The 21252-nt window shown below is 40.0% G+C and overlaps 1 protein-coding gene across 1 annotated transcript in view; it reads left to right on the top strand.

Moving 5' to 3' along the window:
- Positions 1 to 21252, top strand: part of Dnah14 (dynein axonemal heavy chain 14) — a 216412-nt gene that overhangs the window by 34566 nt on the left and 160594 nt on the right. The window contains exons 11-20 of the mRNA XM_052736532.1: positions 1776 to 1893; positions 2210 to 2486; positions 3025 to 3070; positions 3158 to 3255; positions 8852 to 9015; positions 9822 to 10166; positions 12849 to 13190; positions 14015 to 14384; positions 16357 to 16541; positions 19356 to 19601. Coding sequence (XP_052592492.1) covers positions 1776 to 1893; positions 2210 to 2486; positions 3025 to 3070; positions 3158 to 3255; positions 8852 to 9015; positions 9822 to 10166; positions 12849 to 13190; positions 14015 to 14384; positions 16357 to 16541; positions 19356 to 19601 — 2191 coding nt within the window. The remainder of the gene's footprint in view (positions 1 to 1775; positions 1894 to 2209; positions 2487 to 3024; positions 3071 to 3157; positions 3256 to 8851; positions 9016 to 9821; positions 10167 to 12848; positions 13191 to 14014; positions 14385 to 16356; positions 16542 to 19355; positions 19602 to 21252) is intronic.

Raw genomic sequence — 21252 nt, forward strand, 5'->3', positions numbered from 1 at the left:
GCATGTATCAGAATTTAATTCCCTTTCGAGACTAAATAATGCTGTTATCTGTGGGCAGCACCTTGTACTTCTCCACTGACCTGTTAGATTTCTCCCCTGTGGACTATGATTAGAATGCAGCTGTGCACACCTGAACACCTCATTTCAGTTCCTTGATGTGTATACTTAGAATTTCTGGATCCTATATTTAACGTTTTGAGAAACATCTCTACAGTTTCTCACAACAATGTCTGCAACAGTCTAGTCCGTAGCAGGAATGTCCTAGGTTCTAATATTTTCACCAACATGGATCCAGTCTCTTGTATAATATTAGCAGGACCAGCCTTAATATTATACATCCCAGGGGCTCAGGAGAGAGAACTACTAACAGTGAGGACTATTTTTGGGAAATCGAATCTCAGCACACCGAGCTCAATAGTCCCCTTGCTTTAATTCCTCTGGCATAACATCCTTTATACCCAGCTTCAGTTCTGTTCTCATCTCTAGCTCCTTTCTTGCCTGATTTCTCTCTATATTTATCTATTGCTCCCTCTAAGTTCTATCTTAATTCTCTTAATTCTGCCTCATCTAGGTCCTTTTCAGCTTGTTCTTACCCAGCTAGTACTTCCCCATCTGGCTCTTCCTCCTCTTCCATCTCATTCCTCTAGTCCTCTCTTCTAGCCCTACAATCTAGTTCTTCCCCATCTCAGTTTGTTCCTCTCAAGTTCTTACCCGTCTAGTTCTTCCGTTCTCTTTTCTCTTCTCCGTGCTGTTCTCTCCCTGTCTACAGAAAATATCTGCCTTTTCTTTCCCTGGGTATGTGGTTCCCAGTCTCCTCAGGAATGTTGTTTTATCTCTCACCTTGATATGTAAAAACCTCTTTTGTTCTCAGTGAAAGTGCTCTGGAGAACCACTAGGCCTCCTCAAGGCCACGGGATGGTCTGAGCTTCATTAGTACAGGAAACAAAGCTAGGTGTCTTCCAGCCAGCTTGTCTCCTAAACTCAGCAGGGCAGTTAGACAGCTGAAATATTAAAGGCTGGGTAACACCAAATATTCATAATAAATGGCTTTGCCTTTTGACAGACCCTTGGCCGGTCAAAGTTCAGCTTTAATACACTGCTGAATCTCTATGATATATTCTTGCGGCCCGCAAGGCCAGTCCAGTGAGTATGAGGTAATCTCTTATGATTTCGATTTGTTTTCCTAACTATTAGTGATTTTAAGTACCTTTCCTGATGCTTATCATCAACTTGTACCTCTTTGAAGAAAGGTCCAGCCAAACTGCTTTCTTACCCTATTTGTCTGTATGTGTATGTTTGGGTGTGGATGTGCATGCGTGTGTGGGTGCTGATGAACATGTGCATGGCACCGACACGTGGAGGTCAGAGGACAACCTGGAATGTTTGTCTGCAGGTGCCTTCCACCTTTTTGTGTGAGACCAAGTCTTGTATTGGCCTGGAATCTTACCATGTAGGTCTGGCTAGTTAGCCTGCAAGTGTCCAGAGGTCTGTCTGTTTCTCACTCCTATATTCCCACCACTGGGAGTACAGATGTGTTGCACCCATGCCTGGCTTCTTATGTGGGGTCTGGCGATTCACACTCAGGGCTTCACACTTGCGAGGCAAAGGACTGAGTCATCATCCCAGCCCTTCCCCACATTGCTAACTTTCTCACTTTCTTTCTTTCTTTCTCTTTCTGATTCCTCCTTTCTTGCTTGCTAAGTTTACATATTCTCATATTAAACATTAAAATATGTGATTTCAAAAATAAATCTCCCTCCCATTTCTTAATCTAGAGCAAGAAAGATCTTTTCTAGAAAGATATCTGATGATGACGAAGGATTCGTTAATTCAAACGTACCTCCTCCTCCTGTTCAAAATTCAGAATGCAAACCAGACACTAATATTGATGTGGTAAGATGCACCTTAGAAACATTAAAGCAAATTTTGATATAAGATAGATAGCAAATATCAGAATTAAAAATTCAATTAATGATTGTTTGCTACACACACACACACACACACGCACACGCATACATATATATGCCTTTTTCTCTCATTGTAAAAAGCTATAATAATGCCTATCTCGAATTTTCCACTGAAATTAATTCATATTTTATTTATTTGCTTTTTAACATGTAAATATAATTTATAACACGATTTAAGTTTTATTATCACAAATGTCCTACTTTATTTTGTTCTTGTCTTGTGGGCATATTTGCTAAATTAGATTTTAAATAGAGGGAAAGTGGAGATGGATTTCAGGAAAACATATGCACCAATATTTGAAGTAAACCTATGTATGAAAATTCCTTCTTCGGATGAGTCTCCAGAGGAGACTGAAGAGAAGGGTCCGAAGTCTAAACAGAGCCTTGACGAAACTCTGTCATGTTATGATGATGATCTGTCTGAAAGCAGAAGGTCTGTGAGAAACCCAAGTGAAGACCTGCTCACGAGGTACAATCAGCCGAGCAAGTTTGGTACCCTCCTCAGACGCATCCTTTCAGGTAAAACAAAAAGAAGCATACTGGCAACTGGAAAGAATAAGGGAAAGAAAAATAATTTACACCTTATTAGTTTCTCTAGTGTGATGTTCGTACTTGCAAAGGCGAGAAGTGGTAGAACATGGGTCATAACCTGTGGCACATGTGAGTGAGAATATCATTTTTACCTTGAATCATGAAGGATCTCTCACCCAGGGACTTCTGGGCCCTCTTTATCAGGATGAGCTCACCTGGACTGGCTGCTAAAAGTACGGATTCTTGAGCAGGGGTGCCACTCAGTGGTAGAGTGTTTGCCTAGCATGTGTGAGGCCCTGATTTATCTCCCATATCTGCAGGGGGAAAAAAAGGATCTGGGGCTCTATCTGAGACTTCCTTTCTTGGTATCAGAGTTGGGGTCCACTGATGGTATACCCCTTTCAGCCGGTCTCTATAGTTGACTCTCAGGATATTTAGAAAATACTAACATATATTAAGTTGTTATCTAGCATTTTAAAATGTTTAGCAATTTTTACTTTCTCTTTCTCTCAATGAATTCTAATAGACACAGGACTCCTGCTTGAGTCTGAGCAAGGGCACATCTATAATAAGTAAGTATGAGACTTTTTTGTAAGTAGCTATATTTTGTTGGGTACGGTATTCCCTTGAATATACTTTTATTTATTGTTTTCTCTCAGATTTTCTGAATTCCCAACAAACCTCTTTATACAACCCAACAGACTGGAGTTTTCAACACAATTCCAAAATGTGTTAGCAACTATAGAACAATATATAAGTAAGTATTTGAAAGGCTTAGTGGCTTCTTTGGTAATCTTTTTAAATTGATTATTATCTGATGCTCTTAGTCAGTGATAAATAAGAGACCATGAATTCCAGTGTTTAGGATCAAGCAATGTTAATATGGAATTACTTGAAGGGGTGTGTGTGTGTGTGTGTGTGTGTGTGTGTGTGTGTGTGTGTGTGTGTACATATGGTGTTACTCAGAGATTTCTAAAGGAACAGAACTGATAGAATGAGTTTGTGTGTGTGTGCATATATGTCTCCCAGTGGTAGTTGTTCAGTCCATGAGGCTGGATGTCCCAGCAGCTCCAGTTGGTTGTTGGAGTCCCAGGGAAGTCCTAGAGAGCTGCTGGTCTTCAAAGAAGTAGTTTCTAATAGCAGAGAAGGAATGCCTCGGGAACAGGATAGATGAACTTGCCAGAGACAGTGACAGCGAGCAGGCAAAAAGCAAAAGCTTCCTTCTTCCATGTCCTTTTATGTGGGCTGCCACTAGGAGGGGTGGCCCAGATTTAGGTTGGGTCTTCCCATCTCAAATAATCCAATCAAGGAACTCCCTCACAGATGTGTTTAGCTGTTTGGCTTTTAGTAAATTATCGATTATAGACATAGTCAAATTGACAACCAAGATTAGACTGCATGCATATAAAGAATGCATAACAGATAAGAATTGGGCAAGCAATTTGAGGCTTGAGTTATCTGAATTTTATTTCATAGCATTGCATAGGTCTTGTTTTCACCTTGAATAACATTTAAATGATTATTTTCAGCAATATGTATATAATTTGAGGTTACATGGCAATGACTTCCTTGGCCAAAGAATTTGTTAATTTCTCACAATAAGTTTTAAGGAAAAAAGTTAAACTAATAGGACCCTTATCAACTCATTTGTCATAGACATAGTTTGCTAAGTTCAGGCACCTGTAGATCTGCCCCACTGCCTTCTAGCTTTTAACACTACACATTTATTTCGCCCAGTATTTATCACCTGGAATTAACTACTTCTCTATAGAAATTATAGACATGTATCATTCTGTACTAATGTTCCTTAAACTTAAGGTAGGGAGATTAATTATGAAGAAGTACATACTCTGTCAGTCTTTCTATGGATAGATTCCTTTTGCCATTTAGATTTTCTTTCCTTCTTTTATTTTTAGGTCGTTGTTTCTTGGGTTAAAACATCTGACCACTTCCATGTCTTTTTTCCTCAATATAAAATGTTTTTGTCATTTGATTTTTTTGAAATTTTCATTATAAAATAATTTGAGTCTTCTATGAAAGTCACAAGCGTAGTAGAGCATTCTTGTATGCTTTTCATATGCTCTCTCTACCCATACTGTAATTGCCAGAACTGCCCAGCCAACTGTAGAGTAGTGCTAATGAAATGACTGGATCCAGCTGCTTCGCTGATGTCAGTTTTCTGTTCCAGGATCCAGAGTCCACAGTCGTACATTTCACTTGACTCTTGAGTCTTCCGATCTATGATAGTTCCTTTTCTTGTCTTTTTTACCTTTAGGAATTTCTTTTTAGTGTACCAGTTAGTTATCACATAAAGATACATCAGTTTGGTTTGTCTGCTGTTGTCACATGGTAAGTTTTGAGATGATACATTTGGGTCAGGGATGTTGTAATAGTTGGTCATCCTTTCACTATCTCAGGTCAGTAGCCCAAGAGGTTGCGCATCTTGTTACTAGTAAGCTAATCATAAGATAATACAAATATCATGTTTCTGCTTAAAAAAAAATGCACCCATTAATTTTAGCATTTCTCAGTAAAAAGTCCTGCACTAGTCAACCGTGACTTCCTAAGAGGAGTTCCTGTTCCTCTAATTCCTCACACATTGGTCACTCAGGATTCTTCTATAAGGAATAGTTGTCCCTCTCTTCTGTTTACATATCTGTGCTATATGTTTAATTGTATTTGAATTCTTAGATTATGTTTTCAGTTTAGCAGGATTACGTTATATTCCTACCTGTGGTACATGCAGCTTTCTGGGTTTTCCTAACATTTGCCAATGCTGTATTGTCAGCCTTTAAAAAGTTCCTTTATCAGGTCTTGGAGAGATTTGGGATATAAGGAACATGCCTGAACATAATAAAGGTAATTTACAGCAAACTGACAGCCAACATCAAATTAAATAGAGAGAAACTCAAAGAGATTCCACTTAAATCAGGAACAAGACAAGGCTGTCCACTCTCCCCATATCTATTTAATGTAGTACTTGAAGTGCTAGCTAGAGCAATAAGACAGCAAAAGAAGATCAAGGGGATACAAATTGGAAAGGAAGAAGTCAAACTTTCAATATTTGCAGATGATATGATAGTGTAGCTGAAGAGCTTCTCTCCAGGTCCCACCAAGCCCCGCAGTCCCACAACCCACGTATAAAATAATCACTCAGACACTTACATTACTTATAAACTGTATGGCCATGGCAGGCTTCTTGTTATCTACTTCTTCTATCTTGAATTAACCCATTTCTATTAATCTATAAGTTGCCACGTGGCTCGTAGCTTACCGGTACCTTACATCTTGTTTGTCATGGAAGTGGCTGGCAGGTCTCTCCCTCTCAGCCTTCCACTTCCCAGAATTCTCCTCTCTCCTTGTCCCGCCTATGCTTCCTGCCTGGCCACTGGCCAATCAGTGTTTTATTTATACAGAGCAATAGCCACAGCATGATAGTATACTTAAGTGACCCCAAAAATTCTACCAGGGAACTCCTACAGCTGATAAACATCTTCAGTAATGTGGCAGGATACAAGATTAACTCAAAAAAATCAGTAGCCCTCCTATATACAAATGATAAATGGGCCGAGAAAAAAAATCAGAGAAACAACACACTTTACAATAGCCATAAATAATAGAAAATATCTTGAGGTAACTCTAACCAGACAAGTGAAAGACCTGAATGACAAGAACTTTAAGTCTTTGAAGAAAGAAATTGAAGATATCAGAAAATGGAAAACTCTCCCATGCTCTTGGATAGGAGGATCAACATAAATAAAAATGGCAATCTTACCAAAAGCAATTTATGGATTCAATGCAATCCCCATCAAAATCCCAATACAACTCTTCACAGACCTTGAAAGAACAATACTCAACTTCATATGAAAAAACAAAAAAACCCAGGATAGCTGAAACAATCCTGTACAATATAGTAACTTCCAGAGGTATCACCATCCCTGATTTCAAGCTCTATTATAGAGCCATAAAAACAGCTTGGTATTGGCATAAAAACAGACACATGGACCAATGGAATCAACTTGAAGACCCTGACATTAATCCACACATCTATGAAAACCTGATTTTTGACAAAGAAGCCAAGACTGTACAATGGAAAAAAGAAAGCATCTTCAACAAATGATGCTGGCATAAACTGGATGTCAAAATGTAGAAGATTGCAAACAAATCCATATCTATCGCCATGCACAAAATTCAAGTCCAAGTGGATCAAAGACCTCAACATAAATCCAGTTACACTGAACTTGATAGAAGAGAAAGTGGAAGGTAGCCTTGAACACATCGGTACAGGAGACCACTTCCCAAATATAACACCAGTAGCACAGACACTGAGAACAACAATTAATAAAAGGGACCTCCTGAAACTGAAAAGCTTCTGTAAGGCAAAGGACACCATAAATAAGACAAAACAACAGCCTACAGAATGGGAGAAGATCTTCACCAATCCCACATCTGACAGGACTGATCTCCAAAGTATATAAAAAACTCAAGAAACTAGACATCAAAATACCAAATAATCCAATTAAAAAATAGGGTACAGATCTAAACAGAGAATTCTCAACAGAAGAATCTCAAATGACTGAAAGACACTTAAGGAATTGCTCAATATCCTTATTCATCGGGGAAATGCAAATCAAAATGACTCAGAGATATCATCTTATACCTGTCAGAATGGCCAAGATCAAAAACACAGATGACAGCCTATGTTGGAGAGGATGTAGATGGAGTAAGGGGAACACTCCTCCAATGCTGGTGGGAGAAAAACCTTGAACAGCCACTTTGAAAATCAGTATGGCATTTTCTCAGAAAACTGTGCATCAATCTACCTCAAGACCCAGCACTACCACTCTTGGGCATATACCCAAGGGATGCTCAATCACACTGCAAGGACATGGTATGTACTCACTCATAAGTGGATACTGGATGTAAAGCAAAGGATAATCAGACTACAATCCACAGCTCCAGAGAATTTAGGTAACAAGGAGGACCCTAAGAGGGATGCATAGATCGCCTTGGAAAGGGAAAAGAGATGAGATCTTCTGGGTAAATGGGTAGTAAAGGGGAGGGGAGGGGGGATGAGAACATGAGGGAATGGGATGGCTGAGTTGGGGGAGGGATGGAGTGGGAGAGCGATGAAAGAGAACATTCAATAGAGGGAGCCATCATGGGGCTAGGGAGAAACCTGACGCTAGGGGAATTCCCAGGAATCCACAAGGATGACCCCAGCTAAGACCCCTAGCAGTAGTGGAGAAGGTGCCTGAACTGGCCTTCCCCTGTAATCAGATTGGTGAATACCCTAACTATCATCATAGAACCCTCATCCAGTAACTGATGGAAGCAGATGCAGAAACCCACATCCAAGCACCAGGCTGAGCTACCAGCTGAAGAGAAGGAAGAAGGATTATAGGAGCAAGGGGGTATCAAGATCACTACAGGGAAACCCACAAAGACAGATGACCCAAACTTGTGGAAGCTCAGGGACACTAGACCAACAGCTGGGGAGCCATGATGGGACCAAACTAGGACCTCTGCATGTGGGCGACAGTTTTGTAGCCTGGCCTGTTTGTGGGACCAGGATCTGTCCCTGGTGCATGAGCTGGCTTTTTGAAGCCCATTCCACATGGTGGGATGCCTCTCTCAGCCTTGATGCACTGGGGGTGGGGTGGGGGGTGGAGGAGGTGGAGGGGATGCTTGCTCCTGAACTTGCCAGGCCTTGTTGACTCCCCATAGGAGGCCTTACCCTTTCTGAGGAGTGGATGGGGGTGGGTTGGAGGAGGTGTGGGGGGAACAGGAAGAGGGGAGGGAGTGGTAACTGTAGTTGGTATGCGTGGTTGGTATGTAAAATGAATTGAAAAAATTTAAAAAAGAGAAAAAAAACAGAATAAAAGAACTCCCTTAATTCGGGGTCACACTATCTTCCTCTAGGGGTCCATCCGTTGGTACTCTATGTTTAGATGGAGGCTTCATCTTGGATTGATTTGAGTAAGCTGTAAAGATAGGCTGAAGTTTCCTCTCTTTGTTGGGGGTGAAGGGAAGTTGGGGGTAAACTGTTGTTGTCGTGCTTGTGTGCTCACAGTGGTATGACACTTTCCACACAGAAGATAATATTCTCAGATTCTCTATTTTCAGCATGACTGCTTCTACCACAGCTCACTGTCTGTGACAGTCCCTTGTATTTATAATGTTAAATGCAAACCTTTGCACATGTCTGTGAATCCCTCCGTCAATACAGACTAACGTCTGCTCATTAAGTCACTCTTGTCAGTTTTTAACAGGACTAGCTGTTGTGGCTAATTTTTTAAATGTTGCTTCTGAGAGCCTTCTGGAAATCCTAACTATTCAATGCTGTGTTCCAGCCACAATCACTCCTTTTCACCGAGATCCTCGCCTGTCTGCCCTTACTGATTTGGTTTCAGTTCCGGATTTGTCTGAGACGGGAGGTGTAATCAAATATAAGAAGCAGACCCGATGGCCAGATTTCTATATCCTCTTTGAAACAGATGTTGACTACCAAAACAAAGTAAGTTTCAAGTTTCAAGATAATATGTGTTAAAAGTGGTTGGTAAGGGAGCAGAACCCCATTGAAATTATTGTATGAATAGGATGTGTGGAAAACTTCAGAACATCCTAGTTCATGGCAAAGGAATAACCATCCCAGTGTGGCCCTAGATTTGTTTTCCCTGTGGTCTCTGATCTCTACTTACCAGTTTTTCAAATTTCCACTATAGAAATGAGTTTTCTTCCCTACAGTTCTTTGATAACATTGGCTTGCCAATATGTTGACTTGCCATTCCCCAGCCCTTCCCTTACCACCTAACTGTATTTTTTTTTTGTCCAAATTGACAGTAGAATGTAATTATCTCAGCAACTTGTGTCTGGATTCTGTCCTGTCCAAAACAACTATGTCTTAAGAACTAGGTGAAGTTGTAAATGCATAGGACTGGCTTTCTCTGGGGCTATTTTTAAGAGCAGACACTTAAAAATCGGGTGACAAGCAGTGAAATAGATAGCTGGTCTCTGTAATACATAGTTTAATTAACACCTTGCTTACAAAGTTAAATATCTGAGTAGGCTTTGCGTAAAAGTCAAGTGTTAGTTATCTTAGTCTTGTTTCCAACATATTTCAATATTTAATTCCAGCTCCAAACAGAATGAATTGTACAAAGACCGTTATTTAACAGAAGCTATCAGCTTGTCAAACTATACATTTCCACACCTACGATAAAAGTTTTGAGTAACATTTTCATTCCCAGATTGAGTGTGCTGACTATATCATTTTCATTCACAGATCGAGTGTTCTGACTATTGTATCAATTTCATTCATAGATTGTGAGTCTGCTGACGATTATTGGTAATTCAATGGGCCTGGTTAGCGATTACAGCTGCAGGTTTCTAAAGTATTGTTACATGGTAGAAAAGGCCAAAGTCATGAGTCTGAAACTGCCATATATGGGGATCTTAACGTCACCAGAGTTTAAAGCTATAATACATAAATTCAGAAGCTACCTAAAGCAGATTGTGACGATGGCTATTGAAATGCGCCTTGGAATTTTTTGTGTGAAAAGTTTGGATTATCAATTAACATGCTTACCGTATGTTGATATCATCATAGAGATGAGCTACGACTTGTTACGTTATGCAATTGAGGAAAAAAGTGCAAATCTATTGGAAGTAAGTCTTTAAGCCTTTCCTTTTCCATAAGAAGATTTTGGATTAGATTATAACTTTAAGACACACACTCGAAAATACACAGAAGTATTATCCTCAGAAGTTCCGAAAGTGGTGTGACTATATTTGCTTTTGTTTTTAACCTTCATCTTTGTGTGTGTGTGTGCATTCACATATGTGAATGTGACCTGCATGTGTGTGTTATGGCATGCATGTGGAGGTCAGAGGGCAACTTCAGGTGTTAGCTTGTCTTCCTCTTTGTTTGAAATTGTGTCTCTTGTTTGTATAGCATAAAGCAGGCTAGAGGCCCTTGGACTTCTGAGAAGTCTTCTGTCTCCTCTTGGTCTGGTACTGGGAGCCCTGGGGTTACAGATATGCGTGCTACTGTGTCTGGTTTTGCATAATGTATGAAGATCCAAACTTGATTCCTCACAGACCATAACGAGTGCTTTACCCAACTCAGCAATCTCCCCAGCACTCATTTGAGAACTGTGATTACACTGAAATTTGCATCCCATGTCACTTTCCATCTTCTGTTTTGTCTTTTTAGCATGCATCACTATCTGGTATTATTTTAGATGTTTGTTTGTGCATCATCCCCTCAGTTAGCACATAAGACCTACCATGCTATGGAGGGCTATGACAATCTTGAACAGCTGACGGATTTTCAGTGTGTGTAGGGCTCTTTGGGGGGCAGTTCTCTTATGGGGCAAATTCCTAAGACCACGGTCACTTGAAGCTTCTGTGAAAAACTGTGAGTATGTAAACATCTGGAGGCACCCTAAATTTAAGTTTCTAGGACAAATATGGATCCTAGTATACTAGCCATTGTCTATACCAACATCCTCAGTAATACCCTAGACCTGCTTAAAGACTGGAATTTATGATAACAGCTATCATTTTTCCTTTATTTAGCCAGACCACCAATACTTCTTAAACCTAAAGTTAATGCTGGCCATTGACTATGCTTCTGCAATATAACACTGAGAAGATAGCATCATTCTTGTACATACAGAGTCTAATGTAGCATAGAATCTTATCAGAAGTTATCTAACAGAGCCTGAGTGGGCCCGGAATAATTTTCAAGAAAAATGTTAGTTACTAAAGGAGAAGCACCCGTGGTGTGGAAGCGCTGCGTTGACAGGCAGGATATTTCAGGCGAATGTTAATTTAGCTAGATTCTGTTACATATGACCCACCACCACCACCGAAAGAAATGAACCGGGACTTACACAAGTTAGAACTAATTTCTCCGTCAGGTAATAGTAGTACACAGAGAGAGAACCTAGGGTTACTGCGAGACTCCACATACTCATTGAGAACTGGCTGCTTTGGGCTCACTGTGCCTTCTTCTAAGCACCTCTAACATCACATCCCTCTTCTAGGCAGCAGGGCGGAAGAAGGCAGCGTGCCTGTCATGGGACTAGGAAGTTGGGCAGTGAAACGTATTCACAGAGTTATCTTCCTAAGAGTTTCCATATGCTGTCTTGCATTTTAACTTATAATGATTCATTACTTAAAAATAAGATTTTATTAATTCTTTGAGAATTTCAGGCAATGTATTTTGACCATATTCATCTCCTTCCCTAATTCCTCCTGGATCCACCCCCCTCATCCTACCTACTCAAATTTGTGCTCTCTCTCTCTCTCTCTCTCTCTCTCTCTCTCTCTCTCTCTCTCTCTCTCTCTCTCTCTCTCTCTCTCTCTCTCTCTCTCTCTCTCTCTCTCTCTCTCTCTCTCTCTCTCTCTAACCCATCAAATCCAATCTGTGTTACCCAGCTACTCTTGGCTCTGGAGCCTACTCTGGAGTGTAGTTGAGTTACCAGGGATCAAACCATTGAAGAAAACTGACTCACTCTCTCTCCTGAAAGCTATCAAATGCCAATAGCTCCCTAGCTAGGGGTGGACTTGATGTTTATCTCCCCTCTCCATTCTGGAATTTTGTCTGGCTTGAGCTTTCACAGGTTTTGAGAGCGAAGTTACAATCACTGTACATTCATAGGGCAACTTCCCTGTGTGCCCAGAAGGTCACCCGTGAGGTCATCCACCAACTCTGCCCCCTCTTTTCTAAAAGTCCCTGAGCTTTGGAGGGGAGGAGTGGGTGTAGATATCTCATTTAGGGCTACACATTCCAGTTTCTTACTCTTTGCACCTTGGCCAGCTGTGGATCTCTGTGTTAATTGCCATCTATTACAAGAAGAAGCTTCTCTGATGATGGTTGAATCATAATTCTGTAACTTTACCATATATCTGATCTTAGACTAATTTGAGATCGTAGAATAATTGGAGATTCAGTTCCCTGTCTGACAGTCTCTCACTAAATTGGGACCATGTACTGGAGAATCTGGAATATAGGTGGTCAGAATGACTGTGATTCTGCTCATATTCCAGCCTCGCTCTTGCAATCTACATTACACTTATTATTTAAAGTTATTCATTGAGTATTTTGTGTGTGTTATAACATTTATTTTACATGTGAACTGTATTCAAGCACTTTCTGCTAATGGTAGAAGGATTTGATCGTGTCACTGTTCTAGCATTTAGCAAACACAGAGTTATGTGCAGTTTGTGTGTTATTGGTTTCTGAAATTACATTTATAGAAGTCAGAATTCCAAGTTAAAACCAATATTTTCTAAGATGGTGAAATTATTACATACTTATCATTGGCATGTTAATAATTTCAGATCTTAGATTCATCACTGCACCAACTGGATTGTGAGCCTATAGAAGTAGAGGAATTTGTGGACCATTTTAATTTTTTGGAGGACATTTCCTCAAATGTATCTCAATTAGAAAAAGATTTCTCCACAATTTGTCAGCTGTATTCTGTTGTGAGGCATTACCAGATTGATATTTCTGAAGAGCAGACTGCCATCTACAGAATCCTTTTCATGAAGTTTAATCATCTGAAAACAGCTTTGAGGATGGTTGCCATGAATAAAGACGCCACCCTAACTAAATTCAGGAACAGTTTGGAATCGTACATTATTGGTCTACGAGTAGATGTCAGTAACCTAAAAGATAAAGTAAGTGCTTTTTATGTTGTTGTTAAAATTCTTATTTTAGTCTTGTGGAGTGCTGTGCATGTACATATTCATTTTCAGCAGAATCATAGCTAAATAAGTTCATCCAAATGTATTTACCTTGTGTAGTGCTTTGAATGAGAAATGTCCCCATTTGAACACTTGGTCCTCAGCTGGTGGCACTGTTTGGGGAGGATGAGAAGGTGTGGCATTGCTGGAAGAAATATGTCAATGGATAGGCTTTCAGGGTAAAATCCTCTCACACTTCCAGTTGCCTCCTCTGCCTCCTGCCTGAGCTTGAGAGAGCAAGCTCTCAGTTTTCTGTTCTGGCTGTCATCCATGATACTCATAGTCATTGATGCCCAGGTGCGATGGATTTTTTTTTTTTTTTATCCCAAACTCTTCTATAAGTTGCCTTGGTCAACTTATATAACTTCTATAAGTTGTTGGTGTTTATCACAGCAACAGAAAAGCAGCTAATACCCCCTGGGATTCACAAACAGAATTTTGATGATTTGTGAAGTTGAATGAGACGTAAGATCACTCTATCTCTTTTTGAGTAAGCTCTACCAGGAATTTAGCATTTTCTTTATCTATGAATGAGTGTAATGACCAGGGCAGCAAAGTTCAACAACTGCATAAAAGGGGGCAACAAAAACCAAACTTCTCTAAAAGTGTTCTAGGCTTTTGGGTCAAATTGTAATACTCCAGTTTCATTCACTTTGTCATGTCAAAAAGTAGGTTCTTTACTAAAGACGTTGCCAGTAAGCCATGTTTGTGTTCTAAGCAGTCTGGCCTCTGTGAGCGTTTTTTCCTGTTGCTCTTAGATAAGAAGTCCCGCTCTGGTGTGCGCCAGTACTCCAGTACCACAAGCCAAGGACATGGTCAAGACTTTCACAGCAGAGGCTTCCAACTTGACTCATAAAGTGAAAACCTACTCAAGCTACCAGGAATATTACGATGATTCCCAGTCCCATATGCATTCGCTCAACATGGAAGAGATGACACAGATCGTGCTGTCGGAGATCTCGGACATTGAGTGTGACCTAATGTTGAGGAAATTGTTATGGGAGGCACAAGAAGAATGGGGGATACTTTTCTGGAAGTGGAGGGGCTGTACTCTCCAGAGCATCGATATGGATTTAGTGAGGAGCAATGTGTCCAAGTGGCTGCATATAATCATTGTCCTGGAAAAAGGTAACGTGTGCGTCTCAAGGCTCCTACCAACCAAAGGCAGAACCATCAGTCTTTGGCCTTCTCTCAAGGGCTGACTGTCGGACATCTGCAGAGAAAGACAGTTAAAGGAATTTAGGTAGAAATTATTTGCTAAAGCAAGAAACAGTTTAAAGCCTTGGGTGGGTCGGGGGGATAACCACAAGTAATTACAGTTTCTTTTCCTTTAAAGGTTGTTTCATGGGTAGAACTCCAGATATTTCAGAATCAGTTTTGACTCCCAGGGTTTGTGAGCTTGCGATGTCTTTATGCTAAGACCCAGCCTGCAGAATCTTTTCCTGAATTCTATATGACACTTATAGTATCCTTTGGGCAGTGGAGAAAACACCTGAAGAAATTCTGTGACATTTGCCTGTGCTGATCATGACTTTTGAGATGTTGCCTATGCAGACACACTGCACTCTGACAGCATTCTCTGTGTTTAACCTGGACAAGGTTGTCTTTGCCTTTTTTAAGTCTCCCTTGTCACTCAATACACCTCAAGCTAGGACCCCTTCTCTAGAAGGACCATCTAAATGCTTTAGGTTGCTTGTTGTTAAATTCTACAACCTAGGGCTGTAGCCCTGCAGCAGTATGTGTGCTTTGAAGAATGAAGCCTTGTGTTTAATCCCTAGCAGCACAAAAGCAAAAGAACAAGTGTATAATATATTACATAATAAATATCACTGTCACAGTTGGGGGTGTGGGACATGCCTACAATTCCAGCACTTAGGAGGCTAAGGCAGCAGGTTCACAACTTTAAGACCAGCCTGAATTACATAAGATCCTGTTCCAGAAAAACACCATCTCAGCAAGCAAACAAACAAAAATCCGTGTGTGTGTGTGTGTGTGTGTGTGTGTGTGTGTGTGTGTGTGTGACAATAAGACATTGCAAAGCATAGCTTCACAGCTTTAAAATGACACAAGTGTGCATACTCTTAGCATTTTGTCATGTGTTTCAAACAATATAATAAGCAACCAAGTAGAAAACATATCGTTTTTCTTTTTTTCTTAAACACGTTTTATTTTTTAATTAAATTAAATACAATCCCATTGTTTCCCCCTCTCGTATCTTCCCTTTAATCCCTCTCAATTTTGTGGCCTCTTTTTCAATGGTTACTATTGTTATATGTATAAATTCAACCTGCTGAGTCCATTTAGTGTTGCTTGTATATACATGAGTTCAGGGCTGACCACTTGATATGATCTAACCAACTTGGGGGCTCATCCCCAGGGAAGACTAATTCTTTCTCTCTCAGAATTCCCTAAGTTGCCCATAGGTCTTTGTCTAGCAGGGAGGCCCTCTTCCATGTTAACATGTCTGATATATAGATAGATAGATAGATAGATAGATAGATAGATAGATAGATAGATAGATATAGATAGAGATATGTTTATACTTATATAATATAATATTTTATATAAATATATTTACATATAATATGTATACATATGTATATCTTGTCAGTGAAGGAAGACTGGGAAGCTTTGTGCCAGGTGCCATTCAGGCATCAAATTTCCCAAGACAGCTTGGGTCTGTTAGGCTTGGGATTCAGTCATTTATCCTGATAATTATTTTCCTATATTTTAATCCTTAATCAATGGTATGGATGTTTGACATCAGTAAAGCTTCATTGTTCTATAATAAAGATTAACAAATGATAAAATATCATTATATTGATTAGGAAATTTTTTTTTTTTTTTTTTTTTTTTTTTTTTTTTTTTTTTTTGGTTTTTCGAGACAGGGTTTCTCTGTGTAGCTTTGCGCCTGTCCTGGAACTCACTTGGTAGCCCAGGCTGGCCTCGAACTCACAGAGATCCGCCTGGCTCTGCCTCCCGAGTGCTGGGATTAAAGGCGTGCGCCACCACCGCCCGGCTGATTAGGAAATTTTAAAGAAAAATTCTTCTTTTCTCAGTTTGGTTGAAAAGATATGAACAGATTCGCTGGTATTCACAGGTTTACCTAAAAATGATATGGTAATACACCTCAAGCAGTCAGTGTTGGACTTCAAGCAAGAGCTTCCAATCCTGACAGCCTTGGGAAACCCTTGTCTCAAGCCACGGCACTGGGAGGCTCTACAGGAGAGCACCGGGAAGTCTCTGGATCCAAACCTCTCAGTAGAGAAACTTCTAGCTCTGAAGGTAAATAAAAATAGTTGACAAGAACACATTGAATCATGAGAGGTGAGTTTTAATTATAGGCAAGGAAACCTACAAGGAACATACATTTGAAAACTGGGACAGCAGGGAGTCGGTAACAGGATGCTCCATTTAGTTGGGCGGGGTGCTCATTTTATACATAGTGAAAATATATTAAGAACACATTATGTTCTTAATGATATTTTGTTTTAAAAGTCAAATTAACAACAATTTGATTTCCCACAAAGCTTTGTTATGTAGGGCAGTGAATATGGCTTAGTTTGTGGAGAGCCTGTCTAGCACCGCATATGGTGCATGCCTGTGATCTCAGCACTCAGGAAGCAGAGGCAGGAGGATCTGAAGTTTGAGGTCATTCTTAAATACATATTATATTTGAGGTCAGCCTGGTCTATATGAAATCCTTTCTCAAAAAATAAGAAAGAAAATATAAAGCTGTAGTATATAAAATTTTTAGTTTTTATAGTTTAAAAAGTTTCTATTTTCTTGACTAGCCTGTAAGAACCTCCATTTATGTTTAATGTTTGATAATGTAATCAAAGCCAGCACATTATACCTATAATTCTGTTGTAAGGAGGAATATGGCAAGTACTTTGAAAGAATTTAGAAGAGTTTTTTAAGAACCTTAATTACTTCAAAATTAGACTATTTGAAGTCTGTAGACCTAATCCCAGCTTCCCTCCTGAACTCCAGATGGTCATCTTCCTGATGGTGTTTCCATTCATGTGCCTCAGCTATGTTCAAAAACTTAACCTGCCTTTCATTTTCCACCTCTAAACTTCTCTCCTTCTGCCCTCCCTTGGTTCAGTTATCAGCAGCTCCATTCTTCCAACTCTTTGTGTGAAATAACATTTGCATTCCCTCGATGACCTATTCCACGTCCCATTCAAACCTCCCATCATTCCCTGCCTTAATACCAGAGCATCCTAACTGATCTGTGCATCCTGAAGGCTTCAGCAAGATAAGGGTCAGTGACAGCAGCTGAGCTCATTCATACCAGCATGGTGAAAATCTAGGACACTTCAAGTATTTTAATTGAGGTATCTTGAATCATTGGAACTACTCAGGCACAGGTCAGATTAAGAGTGAGAATTTGGCAAACTAAGAGTTTGAATAAAAGAGTTAGAATAAAAGTCAGAATAAACAGGCATTATAGGGTGACGCTGGTGTCCTATGATGCCCCAATATAAAACCTCTGAGCCATCCTTGACTTTGTGATGTGATAGGTAGTTTAAAAAGAAAGGCTGGTACAGATTTTAGAGGGTCCAAATTCGTGAACATGAACAGAAGCGAGTAAGGTTTGCAGATTCTGTCCCAGGGCCAGAGAATCCCATGTCTCTTGAAGTTATAATGGCAGAGCTAATGAGGAGGCAATCGTGTGGTAAATCCCAACAAACTCCTGTGAGGTTCTAGTAAGAGTGGAGTGGAGAGGAGACTGTATAAGTTTTTACCAAAACCTACATTTCCTGGGCTTGACCCAGAGATGAGAGTCACGGTGAATGATTTTGTGGGATGTCTTAGCCCTGTCAATGAATGCATCCATCTGTTTATACCATCATTTATAATGTTATGCAGTCGTATGGCAACTGTTCTAAGAAGTCCAGGCTCTTGGGAGCCTGCCATGTGAAACGCATGGCATAAGGTAAGTTAGAAGAGAACAAGAAACTGTCCCTTCATGGTTGATCCTTTGCACTTTCAAGACTTTATGCTCTAAAGTAGCAGGACGTAATTCATTAAAAGCAGTAACATCCTTCTAAAACTGCACCAGTATCACAGCATTTGAACACCCACCTCTTTGCCTATTAAGATTAAGATTTGACCATAAAGACTTGACAGCATGACTCACATGACTCGGGCTTCACCTTACACATTGTCTGTGTCTGAGTTCTATTTTTAACTATCTCAAAGTATGTTAGGCAGAAAAGTTTTTCTTTAGCATAAAACTTTTAGGACTTTTTAATCTATGTTAGCTGAATAATAGATGGTAAACAAGCAAGCCTGTTTTACAAGGCTGTTGGTTAAGTCCATAAATCCTAGCCCTCTGTGGCAACCCATAACAAACCGTGAAAGTTTATCATTTCCTGGTTCACAGTACCCATTGTGCTACATTAGCAAACAAAGAGGCCAAGCCTCATTCGTTAGCCCTGTGGAGATTATGTATAGGAGTAGTGATAGATTGTTTTCTCATAAGGGATAAAAACAGTAATCCCAGGGAGTTCATTCCAAAGGCAGAGATTGAGAAGTTTTCTGAGTCTCTAGTATTGTGAGTGAATCTAAAGTTTTTCTCCCAGGATCTTTTGGGAACTTGCAGTCAGTGCACATGGGAGAAGGCTTGTATGTCTTACTAATGCATAAACAACAACAACAACAATAACAACAAAAAAGCACCCTTAGTCTCTGGTAAATCTAGCAAAGAAAAAGAAGCTACAGAAATCTGGGTTCATCCGTTGCTTTCTCTTGTTGTAAAAAGGAAAAGCTTGTTGCAAAGTAGCAAAGACATAGGCATTAGTGTGGAGGGACTAGTCTGCACATACATGAGGCACACGCAAACTCCCTGCGCTGCCTGAGATGAAGTGAAGACGACGTTCTGGTTGGTGGTGATGCCTACGAAGTGGCCTGAGTGACCCCACAGAGCTGTCGTGACAGGGACCCTGGAGTCTCCAGTGGCGGCGGCGTTAACCTCCACAGTGTCAGGCCTTCAGTTTTGTGCCCCTTTTAAGAAATGGCTTTAAAGTGTCCATTTTAGATACTTTGGGGATTATTTGCTCCCCTGGATATTAAATGATTTCCTCATTTCAGATGTTTCCGTATGAAAATAAAATAAATGAGATATCGATTTCAGCAACTAACGAAGCTGCTCTTGAGAAAATGATGTTCAAGATCATCGAGCTCTGGAACAATTCCCCATTGCACCTGGTTCTCCATCACACCGAGATCTACTCCATCTTTATCATCTCATCCATTGATGATGTGATCACTCAGCTGGAAGACTCCCAGGCCATCATCACGACCATGAAAGGATCTTCCTATCTGAGGCCAATTAAGGTAAATGCTGCTGTGGCGAAGGTTTGGGAGGGTTTTCATTTTCTTCAGTCTACCAGGCTAACTTTGCTTTCTGCAAACTCCTATTTGATTTCAATTATATGACTTTTTCATATGTTTATATAGAAGATGAAATATTTAATGATGTGAACACTAAGAATAATTTTATAGAAATACTCATTAATTATTTGTGAGAAAATATCAAAGTTTAATTTGGATGTGCAAGATAAATTTAGATTTTATATATATACATATATATGTATATATATATATCCACAAAATATGACTTTTACCAGTTTCTTATCATTCATAACTGGTAGCCTTGCATCTAATAACTTATCTAAAATTAATTTTAAAGCTTTAAGAGACTTAATCAGGTGTGCACTCTTCAATAACAAAATTAATAGAATTGGTCTATGGATTGTACCTCTGTACAAAAAGATTAGAGAGTCACAGAGATCTGAGCAAGTGGAATTCACAGTTGTAAATATGCGAACATTTAAGGGAATGTGTTATTTAGGTGGGCCTTAAAGAGAAAACAATGTATTACAAGAAGAGAATAAATCAAATGGATTATATTGTCAAAAAACACATAGTAAAATAAAAATTATGATAAAAAGAAAAATAACAAAAAAACCTCAAGATTCATTAAAAATGAGATGCAAGAAATATAATTTTAAAATTTTTTTTTTTTTTTTTTTTGTTTTTTTTTTTTTGGTTTTTCGAGACAGGGTTTCTCTGTGTAGCTTTGCGCCTTTCCTGGAACTCGCTTTGGAGACCAGGCTGGCCTCGAACTCACAGAGATCCGCCTGGCTCTGCCTCCCGAGTGCTGGGATTAAAGGCGTGCGCCACCACCGCCCGGCACTAATTTTAAAATTTTAACTTTAGAAATGAGCAGCAAGAACAGAATCACACATCCGACCTGGTTGCAATTAGATAAAACCTTGTGAAAATGCATGGTGCACAAATGCCTTTATTAAAATAAAGATTAGTTAAGAAGTTGTAAGCTGGGCATATTTGAAAAGCCAAAAGAACTCACACATGCAGGAAGACTACTTCTAAGTAAGATTAATTCAAAGGACTTGATTTACCATCCTGCCCAAAAAACTAAAACCAAACCAGAAAAAAATACACAGAGAGAGAGAGAGAGAGAGAGAGAGAGAGAGAGAGAGAGATCAGTGATAAAAACAGAACCATAAAGGGTACAGGCTCCCTTCTTGTGTACTCAAACTGACCTAGCAGTAGCACCCAAAATAGTCACAGTGGGCTGGGCAGCCACCTGGGAGGGTCAGAGGGAACCAGCTGGTGCGTTTGCAGCTGGATACAAGGAGACCATTGTGTTAGGTCCCAAAGAAACCCCGGACAGAAGCTAACTGAGGCGCACATTAGCATATCAAAGCAGATGCTGGCCACCAGGCTCTCTCAGCACCCCAAGTACCTACTACAGAGTCCTGGCTCCTCTCAGTACTTCTCACCCCTACCCTACCCTAAACCTCTCCTGCCCCTGGGCTTCCCTTTCTTTCTCCAGCTTCTCTTTTCTGTATAACTCAGCCTTTCAGCCCTGCTTGTTCTCTTGGTTCTCTTTGTCCTTCTGGCTTCCTGGTCCTCACTCTCTTGATTCTCTTTGCCCCTTGGTCTTCTCTTCTCTTCCTCT

Source organism: Peromyscus californicus, unplaced genomic scaffold, assembly GCF_007827085.1.
Source record: "Peromyscus californicus insignis strain IS unplaced genomic scaffold, ASM782708v3 Scaffold_14__1_contigs__length_90479793_seg_2, whole genome shotgun sequence".
Taxonomy (NCBI): domain Eukaryota; kingdom Metazoa; phylum Chordata; class Mammalia; order Rodentia; family Cricetidae; genus Peromyscus; species Peromyscus californicus.